Source organism: Saccopteryx leptura, chromosome 3 (assembly GCF_036850995.1).
Source record: "Saccopteryx leptura isolate mSacLep1 chromosome 3, mSacLep1_pri_phased_curated, whole genome shotgun sequence".
Classification (NCBI taxonomy): Eukaryota; Metazoa; Chordata; class Mammalia; order Chiroptera; family Emballonuridae; genus Saccopteryx; species Saccopteryx leptura.
In genome coordinates, this window is record NC_089505.1 from 359,710,226 (window position 1) to 359,727,967 (window position 17,742).

Genomic DNA, 17,742 nt, shown 5'->3' on the forward strand with positions numbered 1-17,742 from the left:
AGGTGATTTCAGAGTGTAGAGGAGTAAAAAATAAGTCACATCAGCACAAGAAGGTGGCTTTTTGCAAGGATATCCTCATCACATTCACTAGCTCAGGGATGCCTTGTTCCCATTTTTCTATCTTGAATTTCCTATCGCCTGAGTTAGCAGATTTCGACATCCATCCCTCCTTCCCTCTTTTTTTCTCTCCCTCCCTTTCTTTTTTCTTTTTTAAGTACCTGCTCAGTGCCATGTACTTTATTATACCCCAGGGATCCATATAAAAATAGATACAATTTGGCCCTGGCCGGTTGGCTCAGTGGTAGAGTGTCGGCTTGGCGTGCAGGAGTCCCGGGTTCGATTCCCGGCCAGGGCACACAGGAGAAGCGCCCATCTGCTTCTCCACCCCTCCCCCTCTCCTTCCTCTTTGTCTCTCTCTTTCCTTCCCGCAGCCAAGGCTCCATTGGAGCAGGGTTGGCCCGGGCACTGAGGATGGCTCTGTGGCCTCTGCCTCAGGTGCTAGAACGGCTCTGGTTGCAACAGAGCAACGCCCCAGATGGGCAGAGCATCGCCCCCTGGTGGGCATGCCGGGTGGATCCCGGTCGGGCACATGCAGGAGTCTGTCTGACTGCCTCCCATTTCCAACTTCAGAAAAAAAAAATAGATACAATTTTTACTCTGACAGAGTTTTGAAGTTTAAGTGACATAATAGATTTTATACTTCAAACATGTATGTTTAGATAACAGTGCACCTAAAAAGCTCTTAGTGTCAATAAGTAACAGCTATATGGAAAAATGATACAAGGTTCTGTGAAGCCTATAGCAGAAGCCCCAATATAATAGCTCCTTTTTCTGAGCACTTTCAGTATGCCAGGAATTTCACACACATGCACACACACACATACCGCATTGTTGTGTTTAAACATGACAGCATTCTAAGGTTTGAGGTTGTTACCCTAGTTTACAGATGAGAAAACTAAAGCTCATTGGCATTGAATTGCTCAAAGGGTCATGACTAGTGGTGACTGAGTCAGGACTCGAACTCAGGTTTGTCTTTTTTTTTTTAATTGATTTTTAGAGAGAGAGGAAAAGATAGAGACAGAGAGAAATATCATTGAGTTGCTTCACTTATTCATGCTGTCATCAGTTGATTCTAATATGTGCCCTGACCGAGGATTGAACTAGCAACCTCAGTGTATCAGGACAATGCTGTGCCCAGCCGAGCTTCCTAGTAAGGGCCTCAGGTTTGCCTTTACTGCAAATGGAGTCCTTAACTATTAGGTTGTACGTTGGATTCTTATTTACACAGTCTCCATTGCCTGTTGTGCACGGTACCCCCAGGGACCATGCCACTGGCCGAGCTTGTTGCCCCATCCCCCAGTGCCTGGGTAACTAATTTGTACTCATCCCTGGCTCCTTAGGCTCACAAGTCCACCGCAAAATTGAAAGGAGTTAATCATCAGTGAAAGCTGATGGTCTTTGCTTTAACACTTTCCTTTGTGTTGATATGTCTTCACAATGGTAACAGCAAAAACTGTTCAAGGAGCAATCTCTTCCAGATTTGCCCAATTTTCCGAGACATTAAACAACATCTTTATATGTGCATCTACAGCATATATTTGCATAGAGCATTGTATTTTACAAAGCACTTCCATGCCTGTGAACATGTTTTGCCATCTGGGTTGTAGCATCACTTCCCTCCATTGTATAGATCAGTGGTGGTCAACCTGGTCCCTACCGCCCACTAGTAGGCGTTCCAGCTTTTATGGTGGGCGGTAGCAGAGCAACCGAAGTATAAATAAAAAGATATATTTAACTATAGTAAGTTGTTTATTAAGATTCATTCTGCCAAACTTAGCGAAAATCCGAAAGTACTTGGTAAGTAATTATTATTATACGCTTTAACTTGCTGTAACTCTGCTTTATAAATTTTATAAAGTAAAGTTACGTTCCTACTTTATAAATCACCATTACTGTGGAACCGGTGGGCGGCTAGAAAATTTTACTACTAACAGAGATAGAAAAATGGGCGGTAGGTATAAAAAGGTTGACTACCCCTGGTATAGATGAAGAAACTGAGGCTGAGAGCAAAGTAATTGCCCAAAGCCAATGGTTAATTTCAAGCAAAGCTGTGACTGAAACCCAGATGTAACTCCTTTTCCACCTAAGAAAATCAGGTTTGTGTGTTGCCTGTAATCCGCTGGACTGGGAGGTGTTCTCCGTGTGTATTCCGTGTATTCCGTGTTCTCCCAGGGCTGCCAGGGACGCTGATGGGGATGAGCTTGTCTCATCTCATCACCTGTGTGCTCCTTTGTAGGGTTGTACCCAGCACGTAAGAAGCCTCAGAGAATAGGGTCCAGAATTTGTGCTCCATGCCCTGTGTCGGTTACGTGCCTGCTGCTGCTGCTTTGCACAGATGCCGGGCCTTGAGACATGTATTGCTTCAGAGATAAAAGCTGCCATTTGTTCACATGGAGTATGTAATTAGGACAGTTTTCTCCTCCAAGACCTTTTTCTTCAGCTTTGTCTTCTTCCCGACACCATTAGTCTCCATCCCTGCCCCTTTCCTCTCAGCCTAGAAACCCACTCCCGTCTTTTGGTCTTTTCCTTTCAAGTGATTGATAAGTGAGAGAGAGAGAGAGAGAGACCGAGGAGGTCTTGCATCTAGCAGATGTCCCTTCTCTCGCTTCCCCTTCTCAAGCAGGCTCCTTAAGACTGGTCTGAATACCCAGGGCCCACTTCCTCTCCCCCACCCCTCCGGCCCCAGGGCAACCTGGTCTCGCCAGCAATCCAGTGACACCTCTCTGGGAAATGCCTCCAGCAACCTGCAGTCCCTATCGAACTGGGTCTCTTTGCTTTACTGAAAATTGTTTTTACTTAATCCTCCTAGAAACTCATTGCTCCCTCCTTCATCTCCTCTGTGACCTTTCTGATCCCCTGCCCGCACCTAAAATAGGATTTTTTTAGGATTCTGCTTCTGGCCAGTTGCCCTCCTCGTATGGACCATCCCTTGTGTCATTTCAATTGTGATCATGGCTTCCGAACCCACCCCTACTTTGTGCTGCTGAGCAAGACCCCTGCCATCATCTTGTCCTTAATTCTCCTCTTTCCACTTGGATGTGGGGCCCGGCAGCTTCAACTTCAGCATGGCCTTCCTTTCTCCCAAAGCAGCCGTGCCCTCTGCAGTCCCCGCCTCGGTGGTGGGTCACCCACTCGGACCCCAAACCTGCAGTCGGTGGTGACAGACCGGCGTCCTCCTTCCGTCCCAGTCAGCACAGTTCAGTTATTTCGCTCCTAGATATTTCTCGGGGCTCTCTCCCCATGCCCTGGCCCCTTTTCCCTCGCCATTGCCTTTGTTTTTATTATTTGCTTTTATTTTTCAATTACAGTTGACATTCAATAGTATATGTTTCATATAACTTACAGAGTGACACTCCCCCCCCCCATCAGTTCAGTCCCAACGGGCACCACAGTTTTTACAGTGTTCTGCCTGGCGGTCGTCTTTCTGTTCCTCCCTGGTCCTGAGTCACTTCTCTCGCTGTTGCTATTGTTGCTGAGCTGGCTAGTGTGTTCTTATTTACTCTTAAGGACTCTTTTCAGGCTTTTTTGCCCCTTTACTTCCACGTGTGTGTTTTACTTAACGCTCTCCAGACACCATGTCTCTGTCCTCCCCACTGGGCTGAGTGACTTCAGGACAGGCTCTGTTTCCCAGGCTCACTCTTCTTTGTGCTCCCAGGACCCATGGCAGTACGTACAGCCTCCTAAATCCTCCATGATGGTTGTTGAGCTGAATCTCCCTGTCTTTCTCTAGAGTAATCAGAACACATGGAGCACTGAGGACTGCAGCTCTGGTGGAAAATACGGGCGATTTGGCAGAGCATCTTGTTGGTGAAGCTTCCCCAGGACTCTTGCAGGTTAACGTGTGACCCGCCCTGAGCGTCTTTGCCTTGTCCATGAGCACCACGTGCTCCTTCCTCTTAGCAAACCTGCCTCTGCCTCTGCTCTGAGGCTGCCGAACTCCAACTTAGTCTCGGACTCGGCTCAGAGGCCCAGCTCAGGATGGATTAGATGCCTCTCCTCCATGCGGGTATCTCTAGCGTGGCACCTAGCAGAGGGCATTATGGTTTCCTGTTTCCTTGTCTGTCTTTCCCAGTGAACTGTGAGCTGATTTAGGACAGAGCTTACTCTCCTTACATTCAGTGCCTGGCCTATCTCATGAATAATGAAAAGAACACGCTTTAAAAGTAGATGTTTGTGAGTGTGCTAATATTGAAATCTCTAGAGTATATCCTGCCCTCAACCCCCCCCCCCCCCAAGTATAAAGCTTAAGTTTCTTTTCTTGATAGGACCTTAAAACCATGTTCTTTAGGTGTGTTCAAATTCTGGTGTCGCCAGTTAACAGTTGTTAATCAGGCTAGCTGATCAACTACTGAGCTGAAATCAAAGCATTCATTATCAAAGCCTCTTTGTTTATGAGTACAAATACACCATTGATGTTCATAAGAAGAGTTATTCTCTCCCCTGAATGTTAACTAGCCACAGAAGCTGGAGTACACATGTGATAGTGTTTTTCACAGGAGTTTAAAGAATGTTTGAGCTTTGATGTTCTGCCTTGGAATGGAAATGGGGCTGCATTAAAAAGTCACCAGTGAGGAGAATAGGAAGCTTCAAGGCGAGCACCTGAGAAACATTGTTAGAATTCCTAAGTATTCAAATCCAACAGAGGCATTGTTTATAACATAAGAGAAAAGGCTACATGTTTTTTGGTAGTAAACCATGCCTTATTCTACGAAGGTGAATGAGATTAAATAGAATCTGTTAATATTTCATATTAAGTAGAAATCTCTCAGTTAAAACATGGTCAAAATCAGAAGAAACTAACACAAGATAGGCTTAGCAATAACAACAAACAGCCGTAAAGAAGAAGGGGTGTCTCATAGGCAAAGGGACTAGAACTGGAATGTAAAGTGGGCTCTTTAGGTCTTCCTCAGTCTATAAATTCTCTCATCTCTACCTCTTCCCATGACTTGCTTCTTTTTTCTCTCTCTGACTAGCTTTCTCAGTATCACTGGCCACCTGGCAGAGGACAGCTACCACATAGCTCTCTAGGTTATAGATCCTCTTTCAGCTCGACTAATGAGCTCAGACTGAATTGGAATCTCGGTTCCAATTCCAGCCTCTCAGAAGAGAGAAGTTGGTTGATACGGCATAGGTCAAAAAGTCTACTACTGTAATCCAGGCGACTGTGGTCAAGGGGACAGAGCCATGTGAAACAAATACTGTCACTTTGAAACCCATATGAAAACAAGAGGCAGTTCTCAGATAGGATGGGCCATCATGAAATGGATAGACAACCCCTACTACCAAAAAACAAGGAACATGAAAGGATAAGTACACGTAGTAGCACTCATCCTAGTATATGTTATTCACAGGCTTTTTGACTGTTTCTGCCATGAAACTGTGTGCACCTTGAGGCCAGGTACCGTATCTTAATTATGTTGAATTCTGTTGTTCCGGGAATAGTGCCTGACTGTAGGCACTCAGTGACTATTTATTGGATGAACAAAAACAGGTATGAGCTGCCTTCATGGGAATTACATTCTGGTAATGAAATCAGGTAATAAACGAACAAGCAAACAAAAAGCTGTACTTGTAGTGAACCCTAAGACCCTGAAAGAAGGGGAGAGAGGAAGAAGGAGTTACCAAGCAAGAATAGAAACTTTCAGAAGGTTGTTGTTGGTGTTAAAACCCAGCATAGCTATACGGACTTTGGCTGGAGACAGTAATCATAAACTATTTCATTTACATTTCCTTGCATTTGTAACTTTTTAATTTTAAAAATGTGTATACATTAAATACATGGGTTACTCAAAGATTGCTCATAAAGAGCTATACAAAAATTATAAATAAATGTCATCAGTGTTTGCTGAGGGCTTTTAATTTTTACATGACAGTTTTAAATTGGTCAACTATTCGGAGCTTGATGCAATTATAAAATTTCCCTGAGATGGTGAATGATTAATTAAGTGCACACGAAGAGATATACTTTGGCCCACTCCGCAAAGAGATCTGTATTCAGATTACAAATAACACAATGCACCAGACATGTCCTTTCAGGAGGATTTGGGCAAGATCAGATGATCCAGCTGGCTGTTTGTGGGATGACTGAAAGATTGCATCCCGTGATCGTGGTGATGGTAGAAAACGCGGAGCAGAAGGGGTCTGTGAAATAAGTCTTATCAGCATACTTGTCGCCAGTATCTGCCAGAGAAAGAACTACACTGGAAGCAAGCCCGATCCACTAAACAGTAATTAACAAAGCTTTACCTAGCTGTGTTCATTAGAGTAACTAACACTGCTTCTGTATAAACAACTGCAGAACCCCAGTGGCTTATTACTACGTATTTTTCCCTCTGTAAAGTTCAGTGCAGATTGAGAGAGCCGGGGCAGTCTGACCCAGAGTTATGCAAGGACCCAGTCTCCTTCCATCTTGTGGCTCTGCCCTCCTGAGTCCCCTCCATCCAAGCTGGTCCATGGGGAAAGAGTGAGGTTGGGCCAGGTTTAGACCAGGAATGCACATCACTTACACTCACACTTGTTTGGCCAGGACTGAGTCATGTGTACCACACCTACCTACAGGGAAAGCTAGAAAAGTGGATAGTTAGCAACCCAGGTGGAAGAGGAGAATGTTAATATTGGTGAATATTCTGTGTCTGTCTGCCACACTAGCAATATGTAGATTGGAGAAGGTATGGAAAGGGAAATAGTGCCAAAAGCGCTTTGTATTGTCAAAAGAATTTTGTTGAGAGAATTCACACAAGCTATTTTTTACAAAAAATAAAACAAACAGAAACACCACCTTTAGTCTGGAATAGCATTTCCCAACCAGGAATTTAGAGAAGAGTGTAATTCCATAGTTTGACTTTGACCTGCCCCAGTGGGCCCGTCTTGTATCCAACACCATATGTTCCTCTCTGTGGTAACGGTAGCTGTGCCCGAGTTCCCTTTCCCAGATTCTGCACATTTAAGTTCTACTCCAGTGCTAGCTTACACAGTTGGGCACGTGCTATGTTCCAGGCACCCTTCTAGGTAATCTGTGTTCCACAGAAATCCCGTGCCCGTGTCTGTTGTTCTCATGTTACAAACGGTGCAGCTGAGGTATGCAGATGTCAAGTAACTTGCACCAACGTTAAATGGCAGTAATAAGTGGCAGAGCTCGAATTTAAACCCAAGCTGACTGGCTACAAAGCTCATCCTCTTGAACATCCAGCTGCAATATAGGAAAAAGCAAAGCAAACAACAGAAACCACAATAGACTGCCTGGGATTTCCTGACATTAATATCAGAGAAGCAGAGTGTCTATTCTGTTCGTGCACTTTGGAAGTAACCCCTGTCCAGGAAGTTTCAGATTTTATCAAGGGAGATACACACCAGGCAGTTGAAGGGCATGACTTGTATGGTTATGACCAGGGCTTTTAATATTTGAGGGACTGAGCTGCATGTCAGATGCCCCGGATTTAGTTTGGTAAATCGCTGTGATTGTTCTAATCAGCTTTCCTCTAACACAGCAAAAGAGTCTTGGTTTGATTTTTATTTGTGGATCCCAGTTGGTTATTTTTTAAAATATATTTGAAATATATTGAATTCGTTGATAACTGAGCATCTACTACTATGTGGAAAGGTCCATGCTGACGAATGTAATAATACAAACAGGAGAAAACCTTAATCCTCAACGACACTGACTAATAGAAGTAGCAGGATTGCCTTAAACATTAGTGAGGTCGCTAGAACTTTTGAAAGCCATTCTTTAGGTGCTGACCTCCTAGCTGATAGGTGACTCACCAGGTGTTGTGAGAGACGGTGGCATTAGAATCCTTAAAGAAACAAATCTTGCTGCTGTGGTCGACCATATTTCCTTCTAGCTGATGTGCTAATATGCCTTTTTATAACAGCTAAGAGATATAATTCACAGTTGACCCACTTAAACTGTACAATGAGGTGGTTTGTTTTTGTTTTTTTTTTAAAAGGTGTGCGTTTTCTACCTTTTTAAGTTATTTTTTTATTTATTTATTTATTCATTTTAGAGAGGAGGGGGGGGAGGGAGAGAGAGAGAGAAAGAGAGAGAAGGGGGAGGAGCAGGAAGCATCAACTCCCATATGTGCCTTGACCAGGCAAGCCAGGGTTTTGAACCGGCAACCTCAGTGTTTCCAGGTTGACGCTTTATCCACTGCGCCACCACAGGTCAGGCTGAGGTGGTTTTTAGTATATTCTCAAATTCCCTATTTTCAAAAAGAAAGCCTATGTCCGTTAGTATTCCCTTTCCATTTTACTCCAAAGGGCCCCCCGCCCCCCAGCTCTAGACAACCATTAATCTACTTTCTATCTCTATAGATTTGCCTGTTCTGGACATTTCTTATAAATGTGCATATGCAGCCTTTTGTGACTGGCTTCTTTCACTTAGCGTCATGCTTTCAAGATTCATCTACGTTGTAGCATGTATCAGAACTTCATTCTTTTTAGTGCTAAACAACATTCCATCATGTGGTTCTACTACGTTTTATTTATTCATTCGTTAGCGATGGTCATTGAGTTGTGTCTTCTTTTGGCTGTTGAGAGTAATGCTGCTATCAACATTCGTGTACAAGTGGCCATATGTTTTCATTTTGATTTCTTGTGGTATTTGTCTGGGAGTGCAATTGCTGGGTCCTATGGTAACTCTATGTTTATCCTTTTTAGGAACTGCCAGACTGTTTTCCAAAGCGACAGCACCATTTTACATTCCCAGCAGCAGTGTGTGAGGGTTCCAATTTCTCCACGTCCTCACCAACACTTGTTATTATCTGTCTCTTTGATTGTAGCATCCTAGTGGGTGTGAAATGGTATCTCATTGTTTTGATGTGCATTTCCCTGATGAATTGATGCTGTGATATTTATTTTTCTAACTTAAGTCAAAAGCTTCAATCTGATACTTTCTTGTATGCATAATGGAAACTGTCTTACATTACAGGATTGATTACTTTCTAAAACAAAACCATAATTCTATTCAAGACAAATGTCACTTATGGTGTTGGAATTATACCTGAAACTCGACAAAGAAAAAGGGGGTGGAGTTAAGATTATGCCCTCATCTGGGAAATTTGTTCTGCAGTATGAATTCATTGATAGTGTTCCAAGGCCTTTATCTAAGGTACTCAAGTACTATTATGTGACATTTACCAGATAATCCACATAGCACTTTGATGAAATCCACAGTGTGATGTCATCTAGTAAACACTTGAAAGTGGAGATGCATGTCTCTTCTAGTTTTATCAGTCAAGATTAGCAGTGGTTCACAGCACAGTGAACTTTTTCTCCTCCGCTACCCATCAGTCTGTGTCTCATTGTGGGCCAATAATCTGTCACCTGAAACCACTTAAAATAGGTTGGACTTTCTTGAATGCTGTTTGGCTGCGATGACATCGCGTTTGGCTACAGAAGAAGGGAAAGCACCTTTTTATGACTTTGGTTTGCCTCCATATTCCTCGTTCCTGGTACAAGCACTGTGATTTTTAGCCCTGGGCTTACACGCCTTAGACTTGAGTGTGTACCACGTGTACCTTGCATCTCTTCACTTTGTGGGAGCTCCTAGGGTGGTGGTTTTTGTGTGTCTGTCCGAGAAAGGGAAGACGTGGGGCTCAGAAGACGTCAGAGGCGCTCTCCCTTCTGGGGCCCACCCGCGCCTCTCCCTCCCCCTTCTCCTCCGCTTCCTCTTCCCCCGCCCCCAGACACACAGTCCTTGCCCCTCTCTTGCTCCTAAGCTCTAAGGGACCCCACAAGACTTGCACCCAGGGGAGCAGTGGGCAGCGGCAGATCGTCCGGGGCTCACCCCCTGAACCTGTCTCCACGGGTCCATTTCTCTTAACTTAGAAAGAAGAAGAAGAAGAAAGTGTCAGCATTCCACCATCTTCATTTCTCCAGCTAGCAGATGTGTAAAAAGAGCCTCCGCAAAAGCCATTTGGTAAGAAAATACACCACCAAAGTTGGTCAGAATTCAGAGGGTGCTTTCTTCAGAAAAGGCCTCAGTATCTCTCAGAAAGCACCCCTAAGAAGGAAACCCTGAAGGTAGACCGAGCAGCCTCCCTGACCTGCAGAGAGAAGACCTCCCAGATCTAGGTCGTCCTCGTTAGGCTCTGGGACCCCCGTCTGCAGTCCCCACTGCTCGGGGACAGTCTGGGAGGGACAGCGGGGGAAGAAAACCCTGAAGGTGGACCGAGCAGCCTCCCTGACCCGTAGAGAGAAGACCTCCCAGATCTAGGTCGTCCTCGTTAGGCTCTGGGACCCCCGTCTGCAGTCCCCACTCCTCGGGGACAGTCTGGGAGGGACAGCGGGGGAAGAAAACCCTGAAGGTGGACTGAGCAGCTTCCCTGACCTGTAGAGAGAAGACCTCCCAGATCTAGGTCATCCTCTCTGGGCTCCGGCACCCCCGTCTGCAGTCCCCGCTGCTCGGGGACAGTCTGGGAGGGACAGCGGGGGGAAGGAACCCTGAAGGTGGACTGAGCAGCCTCCCTGACCTGTAGAGAGAAGACCTCCCAGATCTAGGCTGTCCTCTCTGGGCTCCGGCACCCCCGTCTGCAGTCCCCGCTGCTCGGGGACAGTCTGGGAGGGACAGCGGGGGAAAGGAGGAAGCACTAAGAGTGGGCAGTTGATCCCTTTGTAGGGTAGAAAATATGTGCTGCCTTACTTGTTCCTTAACTTTGTATGTGCATTAATGTAGCTTAGTGGGGGGGGGGGGGGTATCAGCTAGGTTTATGGGCAGAGCTTGAATTTTGTCTTCTTAAAGTAAAGGGAAGCAGTAACTATATATTTAAGGAGCTGGGTTTGTTTTGTGTGTTCGCTTTAATAAATTCTGTTTTGAACCTTCTGTTAACTAAATAAAACATTTTTTAGCTAAAACTTAAGCTTATTGTGACCCAATGATAATGTTGCCTCTAGTGAAGATCCTAAACTACTGTAGAACCCTGACCCATGTGCCTTTTGAACTGTCAAAGAACTAAATGCTATTAAAGTATTGGTAGGAATCACAGTTTAGAGTCTTATTTTTGCAACTGATTAGTCCTTGAGTGATAATAAAAAATAACAGTAATAACTAGTGCTTACCAAGCATTGGCTGTGTGTTAGGTGTTGTAGTAATAGCTTTGCATTGCTGAGCTCATTTCATTCTTTTCAGGACCTTCTGAAATAGGTACAGACAGGGATTATCCCCATTTTACAAAGTGAGGTTTAACGACATTTTATGTTTGCCTTATTTGGAGCTTGCACCCTTAGCTTTCCAACGGTTTCCCTGGTATACCTGGCATATTTAATGAACACAATAGCCCTCCTTTCCTGTACCACAGCACATAGTAGAAATGGGGAGGGCAGTGGAAGAGAATACAAATGAATGAATGAATGAGAAAGAGAGAGAGAGCATACCTTGAATATGGAAGCAAAATGAAGAGTTTTGCTGTAGTCGAGTTTTGTTGTTTTCGGGAGGAGGGTTTGTCATGTAGTTTCTATCAAAGCTTCTGAGATTTCCTCCCCTTTTCCATATTCTTGCATCCAAACGTGAGGTGACAGTGGCTAAAGAGAAGCCAAGTCAGGGCTGGTCATTCCTGCAGAAAAACGGCCATGTTTTGTCTTTCCTGGAACAGAAATGGATCGTTGATTTTACTTCTTTTTCTCTGAAGAAATTAGAATGAAAAGGAACATTACTTATGCCAGTTTTCCCTCAGAAAACCAAGGACCTCTGCTAACCTTATATTGCATAGAAAATAGAGTATATTTAGAAATTCAGGAAGCATTTGCTTTCTTATTGTAAGCACAAAGTTATTCACAGTTAATCAAATACTGTTAAATTCAATTAAATTACTCCAGTCACTTCGCTGGGCCATTTTACTGGAAGAGATCCTAAGATCAATGAATTAATTAGCATCTCGCATTCACTCAGACATGGACACACCCCTACACACCCATCTGGAACAGCTTTTATTTCATACCTTTCATGCTTTTTAAGTCAAGGTGAGTGTTTGAGTATGATGTAACTCAAGTTACATTCCTATAAAAGTGCCTGGCAAAAAGCAGCACTTTAAGCCAGTAATCTTCTCGTGTCAAATGTGGAATCATAGCTAAACCCTGGAGCGTGTCGCCCCGGCCGGTCCTCCCCTCCACCACAAGGGTGGCAGTTCTGATCTGCCCGGCACGGTCTCCGCTGAGTGGTCCCCTCTGACGGAGGCCCCCTCCCGGCACAAGCTGCTCGTTCATGTTCAGGTAGTCCGAAGTGGTAGAAATGGTGTCCTTGGTCAAGCCAAGTTCTGTGTCCTGCGATGCAGGCTTCACAACATTAGGTCTTCCTTCTGGAAGGGAACAGCGAAAACCGGATTGGAGTATCTTAATTAACTTTTGTTTGTTACTTACAACGTGCAGAGCAGTTATGAAATGTTTCCGAGGTTTAATCAGTATGTTTCAGAACATGAACCCTTGATGCGGAAGAAAAAGCACAGCTTTGGAGTCAGGGAAGAGCAAGAAGGATGCTGGCCGAGCATCGCACAAGCAGCGGGCAGTTATGAGAGTCAGCCCTGAGTCCTGACCACAGCCCTCTGCAGCATGAACTCCATTTTACAGATGAGAAGACTGAGACACAGAGTTAGGAAGCTTGCTCAAATTCACCGGCCAGTAAGTGGCATAGCCAGCATTTGAAATCAGGCAGTCTGGCCTTGGAGACCCTCCTCTCAACCCCTTGGCTACACTGACTGTCAGCCAGCACTTCAAATCCCACGAGACTACCTCACCAGTGGGTGATACAGGGAGTTTCCTGACACTGCTTTCACTTTAGTTTCCTCATCTGGAGAAATGGGCCAGGTTGTTATAGGAATTAAATGGAATACCATTGAACATGACCAGTGGTGCTTAATATCTATTGGTTTAGTTTGGGGGATTTTTTTCTGAGTTGTTTTTTTGTTTGTTTGTTTTTTTGTTTTTTTTAAATCTGGGTTTTTTAGGGGGGTTTTTTGTTTTTGTTTTTTTTTAAGGTCCCACCTGAAACTTCTGATTCATTTAAGTACTTTGTGGTATGTGGTTTGTTGTCACCAGTTTAAGACTCGTTTCAACATTGCTTCAGAATAAGCAGGATATTTCTTTTTTTGATTAATGTTCTTGATTGTAACTTCAGAATTCAGCACAACTTTAGTCGGCATGGATAGAATTAAGTTTGGGGTGATATTAAAGAGTGTCACTTCATAATCCCAAAGGGACTGTTCCTCAGATACTTAAAATATACTTCCTAGCCCCATTGACTGCTGAACTATTTATCCGCACGCATGCTCAAGGCCCCACGTTTCATAAACAGCCTGATGTTAGTGAAAAGGAATGTGTTGCTGTTTTCCTGCGTTTGATGGCTCCTCTGCAGTGACCCAATAAACCAGTCTGAATGTAAACTCTTGAAAATATTATTAGCATCACCTACAAACATTTTGTGTTTTAAAGTCTGTACACAGAACTCAAGAGCTTATAACTATTCTGGTAGATAACAGCGAGTGTGTTGGCTGAATTGAGAGGGGATAGTTTATTACTCTGCTGCCTTCTGGAAGGGAGCGGAAGACCCCTAAGGAAAACTAAGTGACTCCTTTAATACATATATATGATGAGAATGAGGGGTAGTAATTCATGTCCTTGAGACTAGCTGGAAAAATTTCGAGTGGGTGGCGAGAGCATGGTGTATGTTTGAAGACTGTGGCCCTGACCACATAATTTTGGCTTTCGTGAACTGGAACTGGGTCACGTCAAGGACTGTGCTGTTTGTATTGCAGCCTGAGACCAAAGATGACAAGGCAGATTCGGAGACAAGGAGGTTGTGGTATCTCAGTAGGGTGGTACCGTTCCATTCAGCAGTCATTTATGGAACACCTCTTATTCGGACATGTGACAGACATTGTCCCTACACTGGAGTGCAGTCCGCGAGGCAGGGGAGGACAGGTCGGTCCAGCACAGTTCAGCAAGTGTCCCAGCGGAGTCCGGGCTGCTTAGCCTGGTGGGGGAGCAGGGTGAGGAAGGGGCTGGTCTGAGAAGGCTTCAGCGGGGGCAGAGTGCTGACGTGGCTCTTACAGGGCGGACTGGCACCAGAGGGCGAAGGAGCGATGGAACGACATTCCAGCCGCCCTCCGCGTCCTGCTGAGCGGTCCCTCCTCATCCTGCCTGACCAGCAACATCGGCTCCCAGTTGTGCCCTGTCTGACCCACTGACTTCACTTCCTGTCATTATTGGGCTCTTGAAGAAAAAAATTCATTTTTCTGTCTCAGTGATTGACTGGTTTTATGAAGTGTGAGTTGTAAGAAAAACAAAGCAGAACATTTGGGCCTTTCTGTCCCTGAAGTGAACAGTGTGCCTCACGCACTTGCTCTGACCTGCTCGCCATATCCTGAGCTGGGCGAGCTACGGGTGTGCCAAGCCCCAGCAGCAGGGGCCTCGGAGAGGAGGCACCGCCCTGATGGCTGGCTCAGAGGGGACTGTCAAGTCAGCAGGGGTCAGGCAGTAAATAGCATTCGAAATAGTCATCGGCCCCGAAGGTAACAGGGGCAATGGCACATGACATCACTTACTAGCTTTGTGACCTTCAGCAAATTACGCTTTCATGCCTCACTCCACGGGGTGAAGCATGGGGTGAGGATTAAATGAACTAATCCGTGGAAGCACTTGGAATAGTTTCTCATTTGCAGCTAGGGGACAGAGTCTCAGTTCCCTCAGGAGGAGAGCCAGACCTGTCTAGACCTCTGTTATTAGTGAGGCACGTAGTCCAGAGTTACAGTTCTCCACAAGGTGTTATTAGTTTCCCATCCCGGCCAGTTTATCCATTCAAGGCAGATTTAGTGGATGTCTCCTCAGAGCCAGACACTGTTCTAAGCACCGGGAAGGAAATTAGAGGAGTCAGAGTATGCGAGCGTCCTGGGGTATGAGGAGGCCTGGCAGGGTGCAGGAATGACAGGAATGTCCACGTGGCATGAGTGAGGGGACAAAAAGCAGGAGCTGAGAACAGCAAAGTAATGAGGGGCAGATCCTGAAGGACCACAAACCATTGGAAAGACTTTGGCTTTTACCTTATTTCCCCATGTATAAGGCACTCCCATGTATAAGATGTACGCTAATTTTGGGGGCGGAGATTTGAGGGGGAAAAAAAAGACTTTTACATAAAGTTATTGAACTGAAGTTTTATTCATCATAAAATTCAGACAACTCCTCATCTGTGCGAAAAAGCGGGAAATGCAAGTAAAAATATCTTCAACTACTGTATAAGACATGCCCAGTTTTTAGACCCCAAATTTTTCTAAAAGGGTTGCATCTTATATTGAATACATGAGGAAATACGGTACTTTGAGGTCAATATGGGGTAAGAATTGAGAGAGGAATTCTAATTGACTAATGAGCTCATAGAATATAGCAGGCACTGTTCTAAATGCTTCACCCATGTTGTTTGATTTAATCAGATAGAAAAAGCAGATTAGAACAATGATGTAAGACAAATGGTGTCCGCAGAGAAGAAACGGAGACAAGAGGGTTAGAGAGCTTGCGTGGGACAGTAGTCCAGTCCAGCTCTGTGTGACTTCACGATATCGTACTAGAATTTAGTGAGTCTAGGAATGTGTTTGCCCCACTAGATTGATTGTAGCAAGACTGTTCAAATTCCACTCGACTACTGACTGCACCAGCCCATGGCTGGGGAACTGAGTGGGAACTCGGTGCCAGTGCTTCCAAAGAGCTCTGGAAGTAGGGACAAAGAATCTGTGTGCACAGTGCTCATGACATGCACATGTTTCCCTGGGGACATCAAGTAGGCGGACACAGTGTCTAAGCTCCAGCCTCATGCTTCCGACATCTTGTTTTTCCAATGGACGCTTGGAATGAACTCACTCTTTCCACATGTAAAGACCCCACTGTCACTGTGTGCTTTTTCAGGTCAGGGTAGACTCAAAGCCCAAAATACCAAAGGTTCAGCTTCCTGTTCCTGACCACATTAGACCAGAATACAAGGCAGCTTTCAGAGCAGCTGTCTCCACCCGTGGACCTGCACTTCAGCTTTGACTCAGAGGAGCCCGTGGGAACTGTCAGACTCCTTACTTGGCAGGATGTTGCTCTCAACTGAATGGACACCCGCAGTCGGGCTGGGTGTGCAGCACCGAGCCGCAGTGCAGAACGTGAAGACAGCCAAGTCTGGTTGACCGTGAGATGATTGGTTTTCCAGGATCAAATGAAGACCTACCTGATCCTCTTAATTCATAATCAACTAATTTGAAGTTTGTGATGACTATTGCAGGGGCTGAAGTACCAGATAAAGAAGAGAGGGTATTCATTTTTTTTACACAAGTGTATAAATTAGCTGCCCATTATGTGCAAAGTACAATGCTGGGTAAGACAAAGATAAGGGGTCTCTGCCCCCTCTAGCTGTTTGGAGAGGACAGACCATTTGCAAGTACTCGTGGTGCACTCCAAGTGCTTTACCCATATATTCCAGTCGTGGTACACAAACTCAACTGTTCATCCTCAGCAGAAACGGAGAGGATAAAACTAGTTAAAGAGCACAGAGGATGCAAGTCAGCGCCTTCATCTTGTCTCAGCCAAAGAAACAGTGCTCTCCTTCCAACGTTACACGAAACATTGACTGTGTTCAGCCTTTCTAAGAGAGTGTTAGGTTGTCTTTGCTCTATGTGATATTTTCACTGTGTGCCTTGACTTTTTGAGCTTATTTCTATAGGAAGATGAGAATTCATTGTTCTAACAGATACTCTATAGGCCGTAGTCAAACCTGATTGTGAGTGGACAAATTATTTGACTTCCATCTTTGGATAATGATTAGCCTTATTTTTTTCATCTGTAAGACAAGGATAATTATATTTATTTCATTGGCATTGGTGAGATGATTAAGTAAAGAACATAAAGAACGATTCTGACAAGTTCTTCACATAGTAAGTGAGAGTTCCCACCCCATTTCTTAGCAATGTGGATGTAGACTTACCTGTGGGAGTGTCCAGGCATAGGCTGACAGGATCGAGGAGGTCTTAACAAAGACGGCTTTGGTGTGTCACTCTGATGTCGGGGCTTAGGGGAGAGAGACCTGAAGCCAGGAAACAAACCAGCCAGTGCTGACATGGTTTAGATAAAACGGGGGCCTGAAGGAAGGCAGACGGGAAGGACGGAGCCAGGTTTGGGAGCTTGCAGAGCCGAGTGGACAAACCTACAGACTGCTTGATTTGAGAGGCGGTGGAGGGATCATCAGAAGTGAAGAATGGCTTTGAGTTTTCTAGCTCAGGAGGCTGGACCCAGAGATCAAATGAACCGGCATGGAGATAGGAATACTAAGAGGTGCTGTTTCACTGAAGACTGAAACTATCTATGTACCTGGCACTGAGCTAAGGAATTGAATAGATTATTTGATGTCGTCTTCATGACAGCTCTGTGGATTAAGAAACACCATGGCCATCTTATAGTTGTAGAAATCTAAACTCAGATAAGCCCAGTGTTACACAACTAGTCAGTGTCTCCTGAGAATCTGAACGTGGATTCAGATTGCCTGACACCGAAGTCTCGCGTTAATACAGCAGTAGTCTCGCGTTAATGCAGCAGCAGTAAATGAGCCCCCACTCTGGAGAAGGGGAAATGGAGTAAGGTTGGGAAGGTGAAGCTAAAACTCAGTTCGGGAAACGTTGACCTTGAGTTGCTCATGTAAGGCAGAGATATCTTGGGGGCAGCTGGAAAATC

The 17,742-nt window shown here is 44.9% G+C and overlaps 1 protein-coding gene across 8 annotated transcripts in view; it reads left to right on the top strand.

Moving 5' to 3' along the window:
* The window catches only part of NSMCE2 (NSE2 (MMS21) homolog, SMC5-SMC6 complex SUMO ligase), a 233,262-nt gene that overhangs the window by 169,383 nt on the left and 46,137 nt on the right, over positions 1-17,742 (top strand). The window contains exons 5-6 of one of the 8 annotated variants that reach the window (XM_066379487.1): positions 5,412-5,458; positions 8,716-8,921. The exons of 4 other annotated variants lie outside the window; for them this stretch is intronic. In XM_066379487.1, the coding sequence (XP_066235584.1) occupies positions 5,412-5,452 (41 nt within the window). In that variant the 3' untranslated portion in view covers positions 5,453-5,458; positions 8,716-8,921. Of the gene's footprint in view, positions 1-5,411; positions 5,459-8,715; positions 8,922-9,885; positions 10,198-17,742 lie in introns of those variants that run through there. 3 more of the 8 variants (XR_010750503.1, XM_066379488.1, XM_066379489.1) reach the window with 3 other exon arrangements.